This window comes from Eulemur rufifrons, chromosome 7, assembly GCF_041146395.1.
Source record: "Eulemur rufifrons isolate Redbay chromosome 7, OSU_ERuf_1, whole genome shotgun sequence".
NCBI classification, from domain to species: Eukaryota; Metazoa; Chordata; class Mammalia; order Primates; family Lemuridae; genus Eulemur; species Eulemur rufifrons.
The window spans coordinates 241,726,288-241,744,533 of NC_090989.1; the positions used below are offsets into that span (position 1 = coordinate 241,726,288).

Here is an 18,246-nt window from a genome sequence, read left to right on the forward strand (position 1 = left end):
ACATACATATTGACAAATTTTTAATTTTCAACATAATTTGATACATTGTAATTTATATAAGTAAATAAAGTTAATTAAAAGTTGCTCTGCAAATTTATAGAGTTAAGTAAAATGTCAATAGCTTTTAAATTTAACTTTTAGTTTCATGTTTTTTCCATTCTTAACTCCGCAATTAATAAAAAGAATAAACTTTACACTTTTTATGTATAAAATAGAGATATACATAGGGTACATAAATACATATACAGTATATGTTATTAAAATTTAATGGGAGTTTCAATTAAGAAATAAATTTCTAAAAAGACTCTGGGGACAAGGTAGGAAGGAGACGGTAATAAAAAAAAAATGGTTGAGAAACTGCTCTAAACCCATGCAGAGAGTGCATAAAGAAAGCAAAAACAGAAGTAGAAAGTAATGTGGGGACATTCAGAAAATGGAAAGTAGTATGTTCTCTATTTAAGGACTATGCACACAGCAAGGTCTTCAGAGAACCTAGAGACCAAGGCTCAGGATCACCCACCTCAGCCAGCCCAGCAGCTTCTGCAACATCCCCAATGGCCTTGCCCTTGTCTGTACTGATGGCCCTGCTGGGGCTCAGCTGCATGTCCATCTGCTCTCTGGGCTGTGATCTGCCTCAGACCCATGGCCTGGGTAACAGGAGGGCCCTGAGACTCCTGGTACAAATGAGGATAATCTCTCCTTTCTCTTGCCTGGAGGACAGAAATGACTTCAGATTCCCCCAGGAGGAGTTTCATGGCAACCAGTTCCAGAAGGCTCAAGCCATCTCTGTCCTCCATGAGCTGGTCCAGCAGATCTTCAACCTCTTCAGCACAAAGGACTCATCTGATGCTTGGGATCAGACCCTCCTAGACAAATTCTGCACTGGACTCTATCAGCAGCTGGATGAGCTGGAAGCCTGTCTGATGCAGGACGTGGGAGTGGAAGAGACTCCCCTGATGAATGAGGACTCCATCCTGGCTGTGAGGAAATATTTCCAAAGAATCACTGTCTACCTGAAAGAGAAGAAATACAGCCCTTGTGCCTGGGAGGTTGTTAGGGCAGAAATCATGAAATGTATCTCTTCATCAACAACCTTGCAAGAAAGATTAAGGAGAGAGGAATGAGACCTGGTCCAACGTGGAAACAAGTCTCATGGACTAATACACCATCTTGCACTTCCACAAGTTCTGCCACTTCAAAGATTCTCATTTCTGCTATATTCATGACATGAATTGAATCAAATTTGTCATATATTTTCAGGACTGTTAAGCATCATCGTGTTCAACTCTAAAGGCACCAGTCCCTTACAGATGACCATATTTATGTATCTGTTTGTCTATTTAAAAATTTATTTATTAAACTATTTATAAGATTTAAATTATTTTTGTTCATAAAATATCCTGTGCATCTTTACATTGTGGTTAATATAACAAAACACATTCTTTATATTTAATCAATTTATTATTTTATTTCATTTATTAAATTTTTACTGTAGAAAACTTGTCTTTCTATATTCTTTAAAAAGAAACATCAAGCCTGATTGTGCAACCTGATTAATAATCTATGGTATATTGTGCATTGGGAGAACATATTCGCAAGCTGTACATCTGACAAAGGACTAATATCCAGAATCTATAAGGAACTCAAATCAACAACAAAAAAACAACCCCATTGAAATGTGGGCAAAAGACATAAATAGACATTTTTCCAAAAAAGATATACAAATGGCCACAAAACATGTGAAAAGAATCTCAATATCACTAATCATAAGGGGAATTCAAATTAAAACTAAAATGAGATATCACCTTTCCCCTGTCAGAATGGCCATTATTAAAAATTCAAAAAGGAATAGATGCTGATGCAAATGTGGTGCAAAGGGAATGTTTACACACTGTTGGTGGGAATGTAAATTAGTATAACCCCTATGGAAAAGAGTGTGGAGATATCTCAAAGAACTAAAAGTGGATATACCATTTGATTGAGGAATCCCACTACTAGGGATCTCCCAAAAGGAAAAGAAGTCATTTTATAAAAAGACACCTGCGCTCGTATGTTTATCTCAGCAAAGTTCACAACTGCAAAGATATAGAACCAACTTAAGTGCCTATCAACCCATTAGTAGATAAAGAAAATGTGATGTATGTGTATACAAATGTGTGTGTATAAGTATGTGTATCCATATATCTGTATGTGTATATGTGTATATATGTATATATAATTGAGTACTATGTAGCCATGAAAAAGAATGAAATAATGTCTTTTGTGGCAACTTGGATGGAATTGGAGGCCATTATCCTAAGTGAAATAACCCAGGAGTAAAACACCAAACACCACATGTTCTCACAAGTAGGAGCTAAGCAGTGGCTATGGTCACATAGAAAGATATAATAGACACTGGGGACTCAGAAGGGGGGGAATCAGAGGAAGGTAGAGGATGAAAAATAACCTGTTGGGTACAATGTACATTATTCAGGTGACAGGTACACTAAAAGCCTAGACTTCTCCACTATACAATTCATCCATGCAACAAGAAAAAAAAAAACAAAAACATTTGTACCCTCTTAATCTATAAAATAAAAATTTAAAAATAGCTATGGTATAGTTCATTTACTCATCTTTATTATATTCTAGTTTTAAGTACAGTACAAATTGACTTTCTTTAAGCCAGGTTGTATGCAGTCCTCAGGATATAGAGGTGAATACACAAATAAACTTCCTGACCTCTTGTATCTTTGATTTCTGTAGTGAAGAAACTTAAAAACAATAATCATAATTAACATCTGTTAAGATAAATAAAGGCTATAATAAGAAAGAAAAACAAAATTCTCTTCGCAGAAGCTGGAGTGAGGAAGGTCAGGAAATAAAAACAAAATCAGTAGATATCCTCTTCAGTTGACTGGTAGAGATGTAAATACAGATGTTCACTGCAATTGCATATTTGAGGCTGCAACTTTCAAGCAATGCCATGTCTGATAGCCTGGGAACAGAAGTGGTTACGTGGGAAGAGTTTATAAAGTCAGAGAAGGACTTAAGATCGATTCCTCCAAACTTCAACTTTAAGAGGAAGGAAAAATCACAAAGGAAATACATTTGGTATGGCCATACACAGAAGGACAAGACAGAAGGGTGATAAGAGTGCATTTAAAAGACTAAAACTGCTTAGAGGGGGAATTGATACATTCATATAAAATGTGGATTGAAATTGCCCACTACATAGGACCTTGGTGATCTTAGTGGAAGTTGGTTTGGTAGACTTACTCAGCAGAAACCATATAGGAGTAGGTAGAAGAATGAATAAGAGAAGAGAAGTTATTGACAATATTATAGAAAATAATTTCATGAAATTTGACTTGTGAAGTAGAGGAGAGAAATAAAGGAGGACCTGGAAAAGGATGTGAATTACTTTTTATCTGCACATTTTCCATTTTTGGAAATATACATTTCTCTAGACATATTTCATGAGTTTGATGTATTGGGAAATCATATTAATATGTTTAATATTTTATTTATTAGATCATGGCATATTAAATTATGTACAATGATTAAATGATAAACACTAAGTTGAATGTCAGTAGGTTTCTCTGTGGGCTTGAACCATCTACTACAATGAGAAAATAGATGAATTTGGCAACATTAGTGAAGCTGGCTTGGTAGAATTCATAAACAGAAACTATGTTGGAGTAGGTGGAAGGGTGAATAAGAGAAGAGAGGAAATTCCACCGTTATTTTTTGACTGGGGAGAATCACTTTCCTTCTTTCACTTTCATCATATTCAGGCTTGCATTTGTTTTCCTTTGGCTTCAGTGTATCCAAATGCAATGACAGCTTTCTGAGAATGTTGAATGGAGAAAGAAAAAAAGATGTATTGAAAGCAATGGAAAATAATGGTACAGGTTCTTTATGTTTCCATTTGCACTTCCCTGTTTTGGTATTTACCTCAAGATGAGATAGAAAGTAATTCAGAAACAGCCAGTCAGCACTTTCCCAGAAAAATACTAAATTAAAAAGAATGTATAAAAATAAAGCTCTGAAACCAGTAAAGAAAAGCAGGCTAATTTTACCTAGAATCATATGTTTGGCCTCACCACCCTACATTTTCACGATGAGACAGAGAATAATGAACCAAGAAGCTCAGTAGTAACACATGACTGAATAATGCAGGGATGGTTAGTAGTTACTTCAATATAATCTTCTGAGAGGAGGAAAATCATTAGTGAATTCCCCGTGGCCAGCTCAGAAGCTTAGAGCACAAAAAGTATTCAACAATTTAACAATTCAACATAGAAATCAACATTTGATGAAATAAAATTTCTTTTGCTATTTAATGTAAAAATCTTTTAAATAAGATAATTTACCCAACCTCTGCCCACTCATACACATATTGGGCATAAATTTTTGCTCCTGTCATCTGGAGACTATGGAAACATTTGAACCAACTTTGTACCTGATCAAAGAAGAGGTGGACACTGTTGATGACCTAGTTCAATCATAGAAGCACTCTGGAATCTTGGGCAGTTCACTGTTTGGAGGACATAAGCAATCACCCTCCAATAAAGGTGTGCCAAAATTTCTAAATTGTGATGAGCTGAATCATGCCAACCTGTTCAGGAGTTAGTGGGAGTTAAATTGGAAAATGTGTGGCTGGGAGCACATTGAGCGAGAGGGTAATATTAAAGATGTGTTATTGAACCTGAGAGGTGAGGCGGTGCTGGGGAAAGATAAAAAATGTTGTAGGTCTTGGAATTAGATTTGGAACACCAAGTGCACTTAAAAACATAAGATAGCCAGTAATTTTGGCAACAACTTGGAGAATTATTAGTAAGAAAGTGCTGAAAAAGTAGAAAACTCCTTGACATGAGGCACAGCTGCAATGGCCACACTTGAAAGTCTTATTTGTAAAGGAAAATCTGAGAATATTACTTGTTAATAACTGTATTTTGAGCAATTACTACGAGCCTTGTGATAATGATAATATAGTAAGCAAGATGACCTTTCTCCTAAGGAGGTTACCTGCCAAACTGGTCTAATAAATCCTTTTGCAAGAGGACAAATGCAGAGGCTGGTGTACAAAATAAAGAGGGTAAAAAAAGGAGCCCAGGTTACAGATAAAATTTTATTAGCAAGAAGAAAAACATTATTTATATAGGTTTGACTTTAACATAAAAACTGTTCTCATTTGAAAGATTTGAATCTATTTATGTTGGAAAATCTGAAGTTTCTTAGGGCAAATTCAATTTTATTTGATAAAATGAGTAGAGTACTTTAAATTTTTTATGTCCTTTATTTAGAGGAAACATAAAGGGAAGCAAAAAAAAAAATAGTATACAGGAACACTCGGAAAATGAAAAATCCTATGTTCTCTATTTAAGAGACATGCATGGAAAGGTCTTCAAAGAAACGAGGGGCCAAGACACACACCGAGACACATCTCATTTAGGCTACCAGTTTTCTCAAGCTCCCCAGTTGCCCACTCCTGTGATGACTCTCGTGGTGGGCTGCCGCAGAACCACGTGACCTGCCTCAGAACCATGGCCTACTCATCAGGAAGACCTTAGTGCTTCTGGGCCAAGTGAGGAAAATCTCCCCTTTCTTGTGTCTGGAGGACAAAAGTGACTTCAGATTCCCCCAGGGAGGTGGCGGATGGCAGAAGGCCAGGCCGTATGTGTCCTCCGTGAGATGCTGCAGCAGATCATTAACCTCTTGCACAGAGCGCCCCTCTCTTGCCTGGAACACAACCCTCCTGTGGAAACTGCACACCGGACTTCACCAGCAGCGGGAACACCTAGACACCTGCCTAATGCAGAAGAGACTTGCTTCTTTTGGAAAGCGAGGTCCTTAATCTAGAAGTGAACAGGTACTTCAAGGGAATATGTCTCTATCTGAAAGAGCAGAAATATAATGACTGTGCCTGACAAACTGTCAGAGTGGAAGTTGTGAGATCATTCTCTTCATCATCAAATTTGCAAGAAAGATGAAGAAATAAGGAAAGGGATCTGGAAATTATTGTCTTTAACTAATACACCAAGTTACACTCCATGTGCTCAATCATTTTAAAGACTCTTAGTCATGCTTTAGTCAAAGAATGCAGTGAGTTAAATTATTCAAAGTTATTAAAATGCTGTTGTTAAAATGATTGTCTCTAGGAGCATTCCTCCTTAAGAGATAGCTATTTTGATGTTAGGTATGTATTCGTACATTTGGGGGGACTTCTGGTTTCCAGTTCAACACATCACCATTTTAAAGGCCATCACTGCCATCCTCACAACAACAATGAATACAAAAATGCTGAACAAACTGAAAAAATGCAAGTAGTATGTCCATGCTATAATTTTTTCCATCTTTTAATTTTATCCTGTCTGTGTTTTTATTTTTAAAGTAGGTTTTTTAAATTGCATCTTATTTGTTTGTTTGTTGCCCAGTAAGGTAATATCTGATTTTTAATTGGAAAGTTTAGACAATATATATTTTACCTAATTATGGACATGTTTGGGCATATGCTTTCCATCTTGCTATTGTTTTATTTGTTCCTGTGGTTCTTGTCCCTTTCTTTCTTTATTTCCTACCTTCTGCTGGACTAATTGACAACGTTTTAATAATTCTAATTTATTTTCGCTATTGGCTTATTAGCTATTCTTTTTTTTTCTAATTTTAGTTTTCCTTATAATGTTTACCATATATCAAATTATCAAATTCTGCCTTGCATTTATATTATGTAGCTTTCCATTAAATGTAAGAATCTTAAGCAAGTATGTTTCAGTTATTACCAGCCCAATAAATTACAATATTACTGGTACATGAGTTTTAAACTGCTGAATACATTTTTATTATTTTTGTAGTAAACATTTCAATTCTTTTTTATTGTTTTCTGTAGCTCCAAGTTTCCATCTGACATCTTTTTCCCTTCTGCTTGAGGAATGTTAGCAATTCTTATAGTACAGGTCTGGTCATGATGAATTCTCTCAGCTCCTGTTTACCTGAGAGAGTCATTATTTTACTTGTATTTTTGAAGGATATATTTTCTTAATACAAAATTCAAGATTAACAGCTTTGGTGTGTTTTTTTTTTCCTTCAACTTTTAAAGATGCCATTTAATTAGCATCAACTTTGAATTATTTCTAATAAGATGCCTGAAAACATTCTTATCTTTCTCTGTATGATATATAACATACATATTTTATAGATATCTCATATATGTTTTTATCTTATATATTTATTTATCTTATATAAGTTTATATAAGATAAATATATATGTCTTCTAACCCAACAAAGGCATTTATTTATTTATTTATTATTATATATGTTCAAAGTGTACACGTTTTGATATACGTATAGTGAAATGGTTTCTATAGGTATTTTTCATTTATAATTGCTTTTAACATTTTTTAATAACATTCTCAGCAATTTTATAATGGTGTGTTTTGCAGTGACTTTTTATTTATTTGTGTTTATGCTGCTTGCCATTCATTTAGCTTCTTGGAGCAACAGGTTTGTTGTTTTAATTTAATTCAGAAAATTATCTGCCATTATTTTGTCTAATATTTTGGTTGACTCCTCTCACTTTTGTCTTCTGGCATTCCAAGAATCTGAGACTCTTATCTCATTCTATGCTTCATTTTGGACAGACTCTATTTTTGTGCTTTTAAAGTTACTGACCTTTCCATTTATATTTAAATTTCCATTTCAGGTATTATATTTTCTACCTCTAAAAGTTTGTTAGTTTTTATTTATGTCTTTCATTTCTTCTGTTCATTGTACCTCTGGGAAGAAACTCAAATTAGTTGTTGAACTCAAAGAGACTTTTTTCTTTATCCCAGGTTAACAGCTCTGAGTCACCTGCTCAATATCTATAACTGGTGCTCCATCTATGTATTTTTGCCAGTTCTCTAGTTGTTAATGGTAATAGGACACACTCAGCCCTTTTTAATACATTAGGACTGAAACATGTACTGTGCTAATTCTTATTTTTTATTTCAGCATACTACAGGGGTACAAATGTTTACATTACATTTATTGCCCTTGCCCCACCCGAGTTAGAGCTTCAAGCATGTCCATCCCCCAGACGGTGCGCATGCACCCATTAGGTGTGAATATACCCATCCTCTCCTCCCTGCTCCCACCTGCCTGACACCTGATAATTGTTATTACTGTATGTGCACTTAAGTGTTGATCAGTTAATACCAATTTGATAGTGAGTACATGTGGTGCTTGTTTTTCCATTCTTGCGATATTTCACTTAGTAGAATGGGTTCTAGCTCTACCCAGGATAATACAAGAGGTGCTTGGCCAGGCTTGGTGGCTCATGCCTGTAATTCTAGTACTCTAGGAGGCCAAGGCAGAAGGATCACTTGAGCTCTGGAGTTCAGACCAGCCTGAGCAAGAGCAAGATCCTGTCTCTACTAAAAGTAGAAAAATTAGCCGGGTGTCCTGAGGCATGTCTGTAGTCCCAGCTACTTGGGAGGTTGAGGCAAGAGGATCACTTGAGCCCAGGAGTTTGAGGTCGCAGTGAGCTATGATGACACCACTGCACTCTACCCAGGGCAACAGAGCAAGACTCTGTCTCAAAAATAAATAAATCAAATCTAATCTTACATTAATTCTGTATCAGGATTTTATTTTCATCTATCATATGAGTTGAGAGTTTACGTTGATTTTTGCCTAGTTTGCCAAATAATCATCTTAGAACCATTTTATTGAAAATTGCTTCCACTGTACTAATGAGATTAATCCTTTATCCTGAATCCTATTACCACTATAATACAACAGTTTTAAGAATTATGTGTTTCAATAATCTGGTTACCTAATTTTCCTCTTTGTCACATTGTTTTTACTGTTGTTACAAATACACCTCATTTTCTCGTAGAGTTAGATGTACCAAGAATTCTCTGTTACGTCCTTTCTTCCTGACTAAATTAAGATTTACCTTATATGTAGGACAATGATTGCATAAAAATCATAAACTCTTAGGGATTAACAAATAGTTACCTTGCAATGAGTATGATGGTCTTGAGCACTTCCTTCATAAGATAGAAAAGTGAAACGGGATCAGAAAATTTCTTGTTCCCAACATCTAAAGAGCAAAATTACATGAAAACCAGTAAAAAAAAAAAATCTGTAATACAAAACTATCCATCAATAAATTCAGAGAGCAATAGAGTGTATAATTTTTGGATTAATTCTTATCCAAATTTCAAAATATGAAACTTAATTACTTATAACATGCAACATAGAATTCTGCATTAAATCTAGACTCTTCTGGGACATGACTATGATCCTAGGTAATTCACTTAAGGTCTCTGAGCCTCAGCTCTCTCAAATGTAAAATAAGGTAGAAATATTCCTAGAGTTGTTGAGAGTATAAGACAAACAACAACATTTTAAAGCACTTGGCAGAGTATTTTCCACTGAGTGAGGGCTTAACAGATGGTGACTTTTTTCTTATTTATTCGTATAGATATATATGAGAATAGTGAATGCTCCTACTCCTCTCTCTGTAACTACTGCAAAACGCTGACAGTCTATGAAAAAGAATTGGGAAGTGTCTTGGAAAAGTCTCAAAATTAGATACATTTGACATTGAAGATACTTCTGATTAATACTCAATCAGAAATTGATGGTTTGTAAATATGTGGTATAGGGATTAGTCTCCTAAACTGAAGTTGAAAGTGTGTGTGTGTGTTTGAATAATATATGTTATGTAGTATATGATACATGACAGTATGTGTTATAGTATATGATATATATATACACATATGTGTGTATGTGTATATATACATATTTTCATCGCTGATTCTAATATCTGGCACACTTCTGCATTCCTTTTTACCAAGGACTAGTCTCTTAAACTGAAGTTTATTATATAATATACAATACTATGTATTTTATATGTATCTATACTTACATATTTATAGCATTCTTGCTGATTATGATGACTGCCACATTCCCCCTTCCTCCCTGATCTCTGGACCCCATTATTTCACTCCCACATCACAATAGTTTCCTTCCTCCCCAGTGTAGAAATCCCCAGTGGCCTCCCCTCATTCACCCTCGTCAACCTGCACTGCCCATTCATGCAGCTGCTTCCTCTTCCACTGTGGTTTCCGGCTGTCAATTTTTTCTAAAGTTCACACAATCACCAATTGAAAGCAAAAGTTGAGCGAAAGTTTTTGGTTTTTCAAAAGCTCCCATATGAGAGGCCTTTTTTCTTTTCTCTTAGTGAATATTTTTGGAAATGAGAGAATGTCCTTGTTACAATGATGTAACAGTAGCTGGAGCTATTAAAATATTTACAGAGGATGAGAGCCTCCTGCTGGCCAAGACAGACAACAGCAGCCAAGTCTGGAGAGCAGGATTTTTTGTGCTATTCAGAGGTCAGTTTCCTTGCAGATTTTTCTCCAGAGGTACAAGAGGCTCTTTCTGGGAAAGAACTGATCCCAATTTTGGAAGAAACCCGTTTTCTTAGATTTTATATCTTAGAGAGGGAAAATATTTCCACCTTCATGTGGAACATGTCCTCTTTGGACAATGGGCAGCTACATGGAGAGAGAAAGAATCAGAATGTGTCCCTTGCCCCCAGCATGCTCTGCCTTCTGGGGCCTCCTGACTCATCAGTCCCTCTATGGTCTATGCCTAACCAGGAGGCTGGCCTGTCTGGGTACGGAACTGCAAGGGAAATCAGGAAAAAATCTCCTGTTTGATGGTACATTAATTCTTTCTTAAAATTAAGCTGCTAGTTTTACAAATTCACTCATTAGATTGTGTCACTTGACTTTATAATTAAGAGAAAATTCTTTGTCACTTTGAATATTGACTGGACTCATAACTAATAAGAGACAGCGAGGACATATGCAAAAGGCATTTCAGAGAATACAGCTGTTGCTAACTAATACCTGCATAGGTATCTATTTGGGAAGAATTTAGGAAATATTAACCTGTGCAACACTGTAAAAGTTAATCAGGAAGTGGGTGCGAATTACTCAACTAGCAGGAAGGGGTTTCAATTTAGGAGGGATCTCTCAAAACTTTGCTCAGGCTTCCTTCCTGATGGAGGGAGGGAAGGTGTTGAGAAACTCAAAGTTATATTTTGTGGAGTTTTTTTGTATTTTCTAATGATGATTTTTTTTTTTTTTTTTTTTTTTTTTTTTTTAGAAATTTCAATAGCTTTAGGGGGTACAAGTATTTTTTGTTTTAAAAAATATTTTTATTCTTGCTTTTCTTTTTTCCTCCACAGCTTGTGAGGGGCCTAGTTTAGGAGCAGACAAAAGAAGTACATATTTAAAATTTTTAATTTATCTGGAGTGTTTACTCCCCATCCCCTTTGTGATGGCTTAACACCTTTCAAATATTATGGATCCTTCCATTTTTTCTTTTTTTTTTGGTTTTTTGTTTATGCTACTTATATCTTTAATGTAATTTTTATACTGTTGTTATTTTATGTTTGGTGGGCAAAAAGTTGTATGATTTGGTTCTGTAGTCTCACCTTATCCTGAAAAATCTTTGTAACCATATCCCGATCCTATCCAGAGGTTAGTAACAGTATTGGAGAACAGAGGTGAGGAGGTGACCGAGCTGGCAGTGAGGGGAACTGGTCCCTGGGCTTCTCCACCGGAGAGGCGAGCAGAGCGCTAGAGTGCGAACGTGGTCACTCCTCTGCCCTCCCGGCCTGCCAAGCTCCATGCTGCCCAGGTCAAAGATGTCCCGCTGGGCACAGACACACAGGAAAACAGAGGGAGTCCTGTCCACACCACCACACCCAATGAGCGGGTAAGAAATGCACGACGTCATCTGTGCCCCTGTTTAGATGTTTCCACGTTCTGATTCCCCTAGGAGGAGACTGCACCAGGCATATGGCTGTCATTTGTTCAAAAAACCAAAGCGCACATCCTTGACATGAAACAGAAAGACCCAACAGCAACTTGAAGATTCGGAAGGAGAACAGAACTGCTGAAAGTGTCAATTGGACAGCAACGGGTCCTTAGAAGATGAGACGGTATCAATGCGTAGGATTGAGTCAATTGTTCAGATTATTCTGAAAAGGGCGAGAGAAGATTGAAGTGGATGCTGAACTCTAGAGTTCTCCCACAGAGATATGGCCAACATCAGTATCCTCAGCATGGGTGACACGGATACCACAGCAGCCTGTAGAGTATTGGAGGGGACAAGTGTATTCCAGTGCCAGTCGCATCTTGTGTTTCCTCTCTAGGACCCAGCAAGTCATCACAGCATAGGGAAGATTATTAAGGGGGCCGGTGCAATCCAAGGAATGTCTTAAATTTCGGTCATGATGCAGCCTTCTTTGAAAACAAGCAATATGAAAAGAAAACAATACTTGAACAAACAGTCGTGGCTAGGAATTTGAATATATTTTGTCACAAGCTAGGCAGAGCAATGCCAGCAGGACAAATGTTAGTAATGCTCATATTGAAAGATCATAATTTCTCATGGCAGCAAAGACCTTTGTCAAAATTCATTTATTTAATTTAGTTAATTGAAAACAGGACACTTGGTGGACCAATCCTGTTTTTTTTTTTTTTTTTTTTTCCCAGTTGGTGCATTCTGCCTTGAATGGTACTAAGCAGAGTTTGGAACCCTTCTTGGGGATTAGTTGGGGTCCACAAAAAAACAAACAGCAGCAACAAGAACAAAAGCAGAGAACATCTTTAACTGATAGAAAAATAATGCTTTTTATCAATTTTTCAATTAATGCTGATTTCAATGGCATATTTATTTCAATCCTGAAGTTTTACTTCATGGTTTTTTAATAGGATGAGGCTGGAAAAATAAAGACAACAATATCAAGCAATCAGGATGTTTGGAGTTAAAACTCTCCTCTCCTTGATAAGGAGCCCTTAAAAAGCCTTAACTTTTTCTGTATGACTAAGAAGGAAAAAAGTGCATAACATTCTTCCTTCTTGGTCATACAGAAGGTCTTTTCAGCACTCACAACTCAACCATTGGATGGAAAGAAAGATAAAGAGCAGAAGAGATTCTGGGTTGGATTCTATCAGTACACAAGATGAAGTCTCCCATGGGCTGGAGGTGAGAAGGATGTTGCAATCCTTGGGAATGAGGACCTGTGGGGACCTGAAGGAGAGTGTCAGAGCCCATATGACTGGGATATTCTTAGAATGGAAATTGCTAGGTGCTTTTTGTTTATTCTTAAACCCACAAAAAAACTCAAGAGTTAAAAATAAATAGGCTTTCAGAAGTCTGTATTTGATGTGTGAATAAAGTTGTTTTAATATAATCTTTATTTTTATTTTTTTATTTTTTTATTTTTATTTTATTTTATTTTTTGAGGGAGAGTCTCACTCTGTTGCCCCGGGCTAGAGTGTCGTGGCGTCAGCCTAGCTCACAGCAACCTCAAACTCCTGAGCTCAAGCAATCCTCCTGCCTCAGGCTCTCGAGTAGCTGGGACTATAGGCATGTGCCACCATGCCTGGCTAATTTTTTCTATATATATTTTTAGCTGTCCACATAATTTCTTTCTATTTTTAGTAGAGATGGGGTCTCGCTCTTGCTCAGGCTGGTCTCGAACTCCGGAGCTCAAACAATCTGTCCACTTCGGCCTCCCAGAGTGCTAGGATTACAGGTGTGAGCCACCTCGCCTGGCCTGTTTTAATATATTCTTCTTCTTTTTTTTTTATTTTTTTATTTTTTTATTTTATTTTATTTTTTATTTTTTTTATTTGTTTTTTTTCGATATATTTTATTTTATTTTTTTTCAGCTCATTATGGGGGTACAAAAGTTCAGGCTATATACATTGCCCATGCCTCCCCATCCCCCCGAGTCTGAGCTTCAATTGTGTCCATTCCCTAGACAGTGCACATCACACTCATCATGTAGGTGTGCACCCATCCCCTCCCCCCACCCCATCCCCCCCAGTTCGAACTTCAAGCATGACCATTCCCCAGGCAGTGCGCATCACACTCATCAAGTAGGTATACACCCATCCCTTCCACCCACCCCCGACCTCTGTCCGATACTCAATTGGTGTTATTCCCAAATGTGCACTCAGGGTGTTTTAATATATTCTTGAAGAAATTATATATTTTAGAAATTTTTTAATTGGCAGAAAAATATACTCCTTTATACTATTTAAAAGCTATTTTGTCTACTTTTACTTAGTACTTAAAGGTAGTCAGTTCAGTTCACTTACACCACACTCCCTGTTGCCCTACAAAACAATGGACAGCAACCCTGTGGCATTTGAAGTGAATCTCAGAATCCCTTGTCATCTCACCCTCTCTGCTCTGCTGATTTCACCGTGTGGCCACTGCTTGGTTCATAAGTCCCAGGTCGAGTTCTATTCCTTCACTTGTTTTAGTGGGATCTTCCAGACAAGCCATTATCTCCGCTCTCCCTAAGGTGTTACACTTGGATCGTTGGTATATTCAGAACAGTTCATCCCTCTAGATTTTATCTCTCTCCCTAGAGTTATATAAGTGAGTGTAATCCAAACAGCATTGTTGAAAAGATTGAGTTAATATTTGTGATGATCATAAAACAGTGGATAGACCATAAGAAGCATGCAATAAAATTCAGCATTATTTTTTCTAATATCATGACTATTATCTAGATTGACAGCAGAATTATTTGGGGTCATCTATCTTCCTTTCTTTTAATTCTAGGTTTCTCAAGGGAATCTTGTCATTGCCCGAGTGGGTTATTAACTAGGTAGAGTGCTCAGGTAAGGCTACTATCCATTATCCTGCCAATGAGGGCTGGTGTTCTAGTGACTGGGGCCTGGCTGTCTCTCGTGGCAGGTGGTTGGTGTGACTCCTTCCTTTTCTGCTCAGAACTGATCACATGTGGACATAGTTGGATAGAAGGAATGAGTTCCAATGACAGATAGCACAGTAGGGTGACTACAGTTAACAACAATGTATTACAAATTTCAAAATAGCTAGCGGATAGGATTTCAAATGTTCCCAACACAAAGAAATGAAAAATGCATGAGGCGATGGATATCTTAAATGTCCTTACTTGAGCATTATACATTCTATGTATGTATCAAAATAGCATGTATACCTAATAAATGTGTATATTATGTATCAATAAAAATTTTCAAGATACATACTGTAATAAATTGCAAAGGAATAAAAAAAGTGTGAATTACATGAAAGAATAGTCGGGGGTCTTCTTGCCACGCTGAAGGCAGTCAGTCCATTGACCCAGGAATTGCTCTTCTTTGAGCCTCTGGCAGAAGCAGCCACTTCCCTGACTTTGTGCACCTCAACATTGGCCTTCATTCTTCTCTCTGCCAGAGCCCCTAGTGCCGACTTGGCTGCATTGAATTTTGCTAACTTATACTTTGTAATTTTCCAGCAGAAAGTCACTTCTCTTCTTTCACTTTCAAGACAATCAGAATCACATGTGTTTTCTTTTTGCTCACAAACAATTGTCAGGTTTTGCTTTCTAGGAAAGATGAAATGAGAAGCAAAAAAATCTGAAATGTTAAAAATTATAGAAAAAAAAAAACATTGCTACCCCTTTGCCTTTCTTTTACTTGTCTTTGTCTTCCTTCATCATTAATTAGAATGTAATACAGGAGCAGCAAGACAAACCTTGCCCAGTAAACCACTATGTGAAAAGAAGGGACAAAAATGTAAAATGAAAAATCACAAACAAGTAAAGGAGAGAAGGCTAGTTCTCCCTGACAGAATAGTCTGGACCTAACTTCTCTGCCTTGTCAGAATGAGACAGAGACAGAGGAGCAAGAACCTAAATAGAATTACACTGAGTAGATGAACAATTGAAGTCATTCAATTCAAAAGTCATTATTTTGTCTAATATAAGATGTTTCTTAGTGATAATGTCATCACGGAATCCCCTGTGCCTACCTCAGAAACTTTAAGCATAACAAGTATTCAATAGTTTAGGTAAAAAGTGATGATCAATAAAAACCATATCTGACAAAATTATTTGACTACTGAAGGTAAAATGACTACATATTAGATAATTCTGCCACCTAGTTAGACAAAATAAACTTTTGCTATCAGCATCTGATGACTGTTGAAACTTTTGATACCTGGGGACATGTGTTAGATGAGAAGGTCACCACTGAGAACTAGAGTCCTTCACATACTCTGGGGGCAGGGCAAGGATCTTGAAAGTTGTACCATTTTGGCAGCAAAGAAAGCCCCTGTCTAGTAAAGAGTTCTAAACTCATCAGGATGTGATGAGCCTACCCTTAGTAAATAAGTCTGGAAGAATTTGAGTTGAGGACATTGTTACTGTAGAGGAAAGAGTATTACTATATGTGATAACTATTTTGTGAGTAAGCTGGTACTAGGGAAATAAAATTATGTTGGAATTAGAATCTTCACACCCATATGCACCTGAAAAGAACCAAGATACCTGCTAGGAGTATTGGCACAGCCTGAGGATAACTTAGACATCCAGTAGGAAAATGGTGAAAAAGAAAGGATCACGTCTATACTAATCTTGACCTTATGGCCCCAGTGAAGCCTAAACACATGGACCTGCATGAATGTATTTTAGAAGGAAGATAAACATTGGAGAAGCTTATTCACTAATAATCATCAGTCTCTTCATGAATAAAACAGTGAACAAAACTCAGTTATTAATTCCAAAGAGCTTACTGGCCATAGATAGTCTGGAAAATCCCTAACCAAATACAGAAACCCATAGGGCTGAGGGAGCCTGACTTCTTATGTAAAGGAACGTAAAAATGGAGCTTAGGATTAAGGCTAAAAATTTTTTCCCAGAACAAAGAAGAGTAATATTTACATAGGACAAAAAATATGTGTATGTAGGAGTATTTATACACTTACATAGCTACATACACTTCAGTCTTTAGAACAAACACATTTCTCTTTTGGTTGAGAAATATCTATTTGAATTAGCACATCTGAAGTTTACTGGGAAAATTAAACTTTTTTTTTGCAAAAATTAAGAGTTTAAAGTGAGACTTCTTAGCCCATATGGAGACAAAAAGTGGAAGTAAAAGTGTAGATACATGTTCAGAAAATGAAAATTGTTTTGTTCTCTATTTAAAAGCCATGCATAGAAAGGATGTCTTCAGAGAACCTAGAGTCCAAGGCTCACACAGACCCCAGCTCAGCCAGGACAGCAGCAGCCTCACTTCCCAATGGCCCTCTTGCTCCCCCTACTGACGGCCCTGGTGATGTGCAGCTGTGGCCCTGTTGGGTCTCTGGGCTGTGACCTGCCTGAGAGCCAAGGTCGGCTTAGCAGGAAGACCTTGGAGCTTCTGGACCAAATGAGGAGAGTATCCACTTCCTTGTGTCTGGAGGACAGAAACGACTTCAGATTCCCCCGGGAGATGGTGAATGGCAGCCAGCTGCAGAAGGCCCAGGCCGTGTCTGTCCTCCACGAGATGCTCCAACAGATCTTCAACCTCTTCCACACAGAGCGCTCCTCTGCTGCCTGGACCCCGCCCCTCCTGGGCAGACTGCGCACTGGGCTTCACCAGCAGCTGGAACACCTGGAGGCCTGCTTGGTGCAGGTGACGGCGGAGGAAGACTCTGCCAGTGCGATGGAGAACTCGACCCTGGCCTTGAGGAGGTACTTCTGGAGAATTCGTCTCTACCTGCAAGAGAAGAACTACAGTGACTGTGCCTGGGAAATTGTCAGAGTGGAAGTCATGGGCTCCTTCTCTTCATCAACAAACTTGCAGGAAAAGTTAAGAAGGAAGGATGGAGATCTGGGGTCATCTTGAAATGGTTCTCGTTGACTAAGCTGCCATATCACACTTGCAGATATTGGATATTGCAAAATATTCTCATTTGTGATTTGGTCACTGAATATATTGAGTTAAATTCAGCAAATACTTTGTCGGAATATTAAGCAAGTATATGTTAAAAACATTCAGCTTTAGGGGCATTGGTCCCTAAGTGATGATAGCCGTGATGTTATTTATTGTTTGTATATTTATTTAGGCACCTTATTATATTCATAATATTTACATTTTTATATAACTGGAGTTCACCTTTACATTGTTTTAAAATTAGAAAATATGATCACCTTTACATTTTATTAAATATTGTTTTATTATTTATTAAATTCTCATCAAAGAAATTTTCTCGAATTTTTTTTCTAAAAACAAAATCCAAGTGCTAGTATTCTTAACCAAATTGAAGAATGGGTGGTAATATTTACTTACTTATTTATTAATTCCATTCCCATTATGTACATAAATTGAGTAAGTGGCCAATTGTCGGATTTCCTTCAAGAAATAGAGGTGAATGAAGCTAACACAGTTCCTA

At 37.1% G+C, this 18,246-nt stretch overlaps 2 protein-coding genes across 2 annotated transcripts; both read left to right on the forward strand.

Annotated features, from left to right (window-relative positions):
* Window positions 1–554: 554 nt before the first annotated feature.
* LOC138387318 (interferon alpha-10-like) lies at window positions 555–1,124 on the forward strand. The gene has a single exon (XM_069474260.1). It carries the CDS (start codon window positions 555–557, stop codon window positions 1,122–1,124), a length of 570 nt encoding a protein of 189 aa, XP_069330361.1.
* A 15,987-nt stretch (window positions 1,125–17,111) lies between these two features.
* Window positions 17,112–17,699, forward strand: LOC138387319 (interferon omega-1-like). The gene has a single exon (XM_069474261.1). The coding sequence runs from the start codon at window positions 17,112–17,114 to the stop codon at window positions 17,697–17,699; it is 588 nt and encodes a 195-aa protein (XP_069330362.1).
* The last annotated feature ends 547 nt before the right edge of the window (window positions 17,700–18,246 follow it).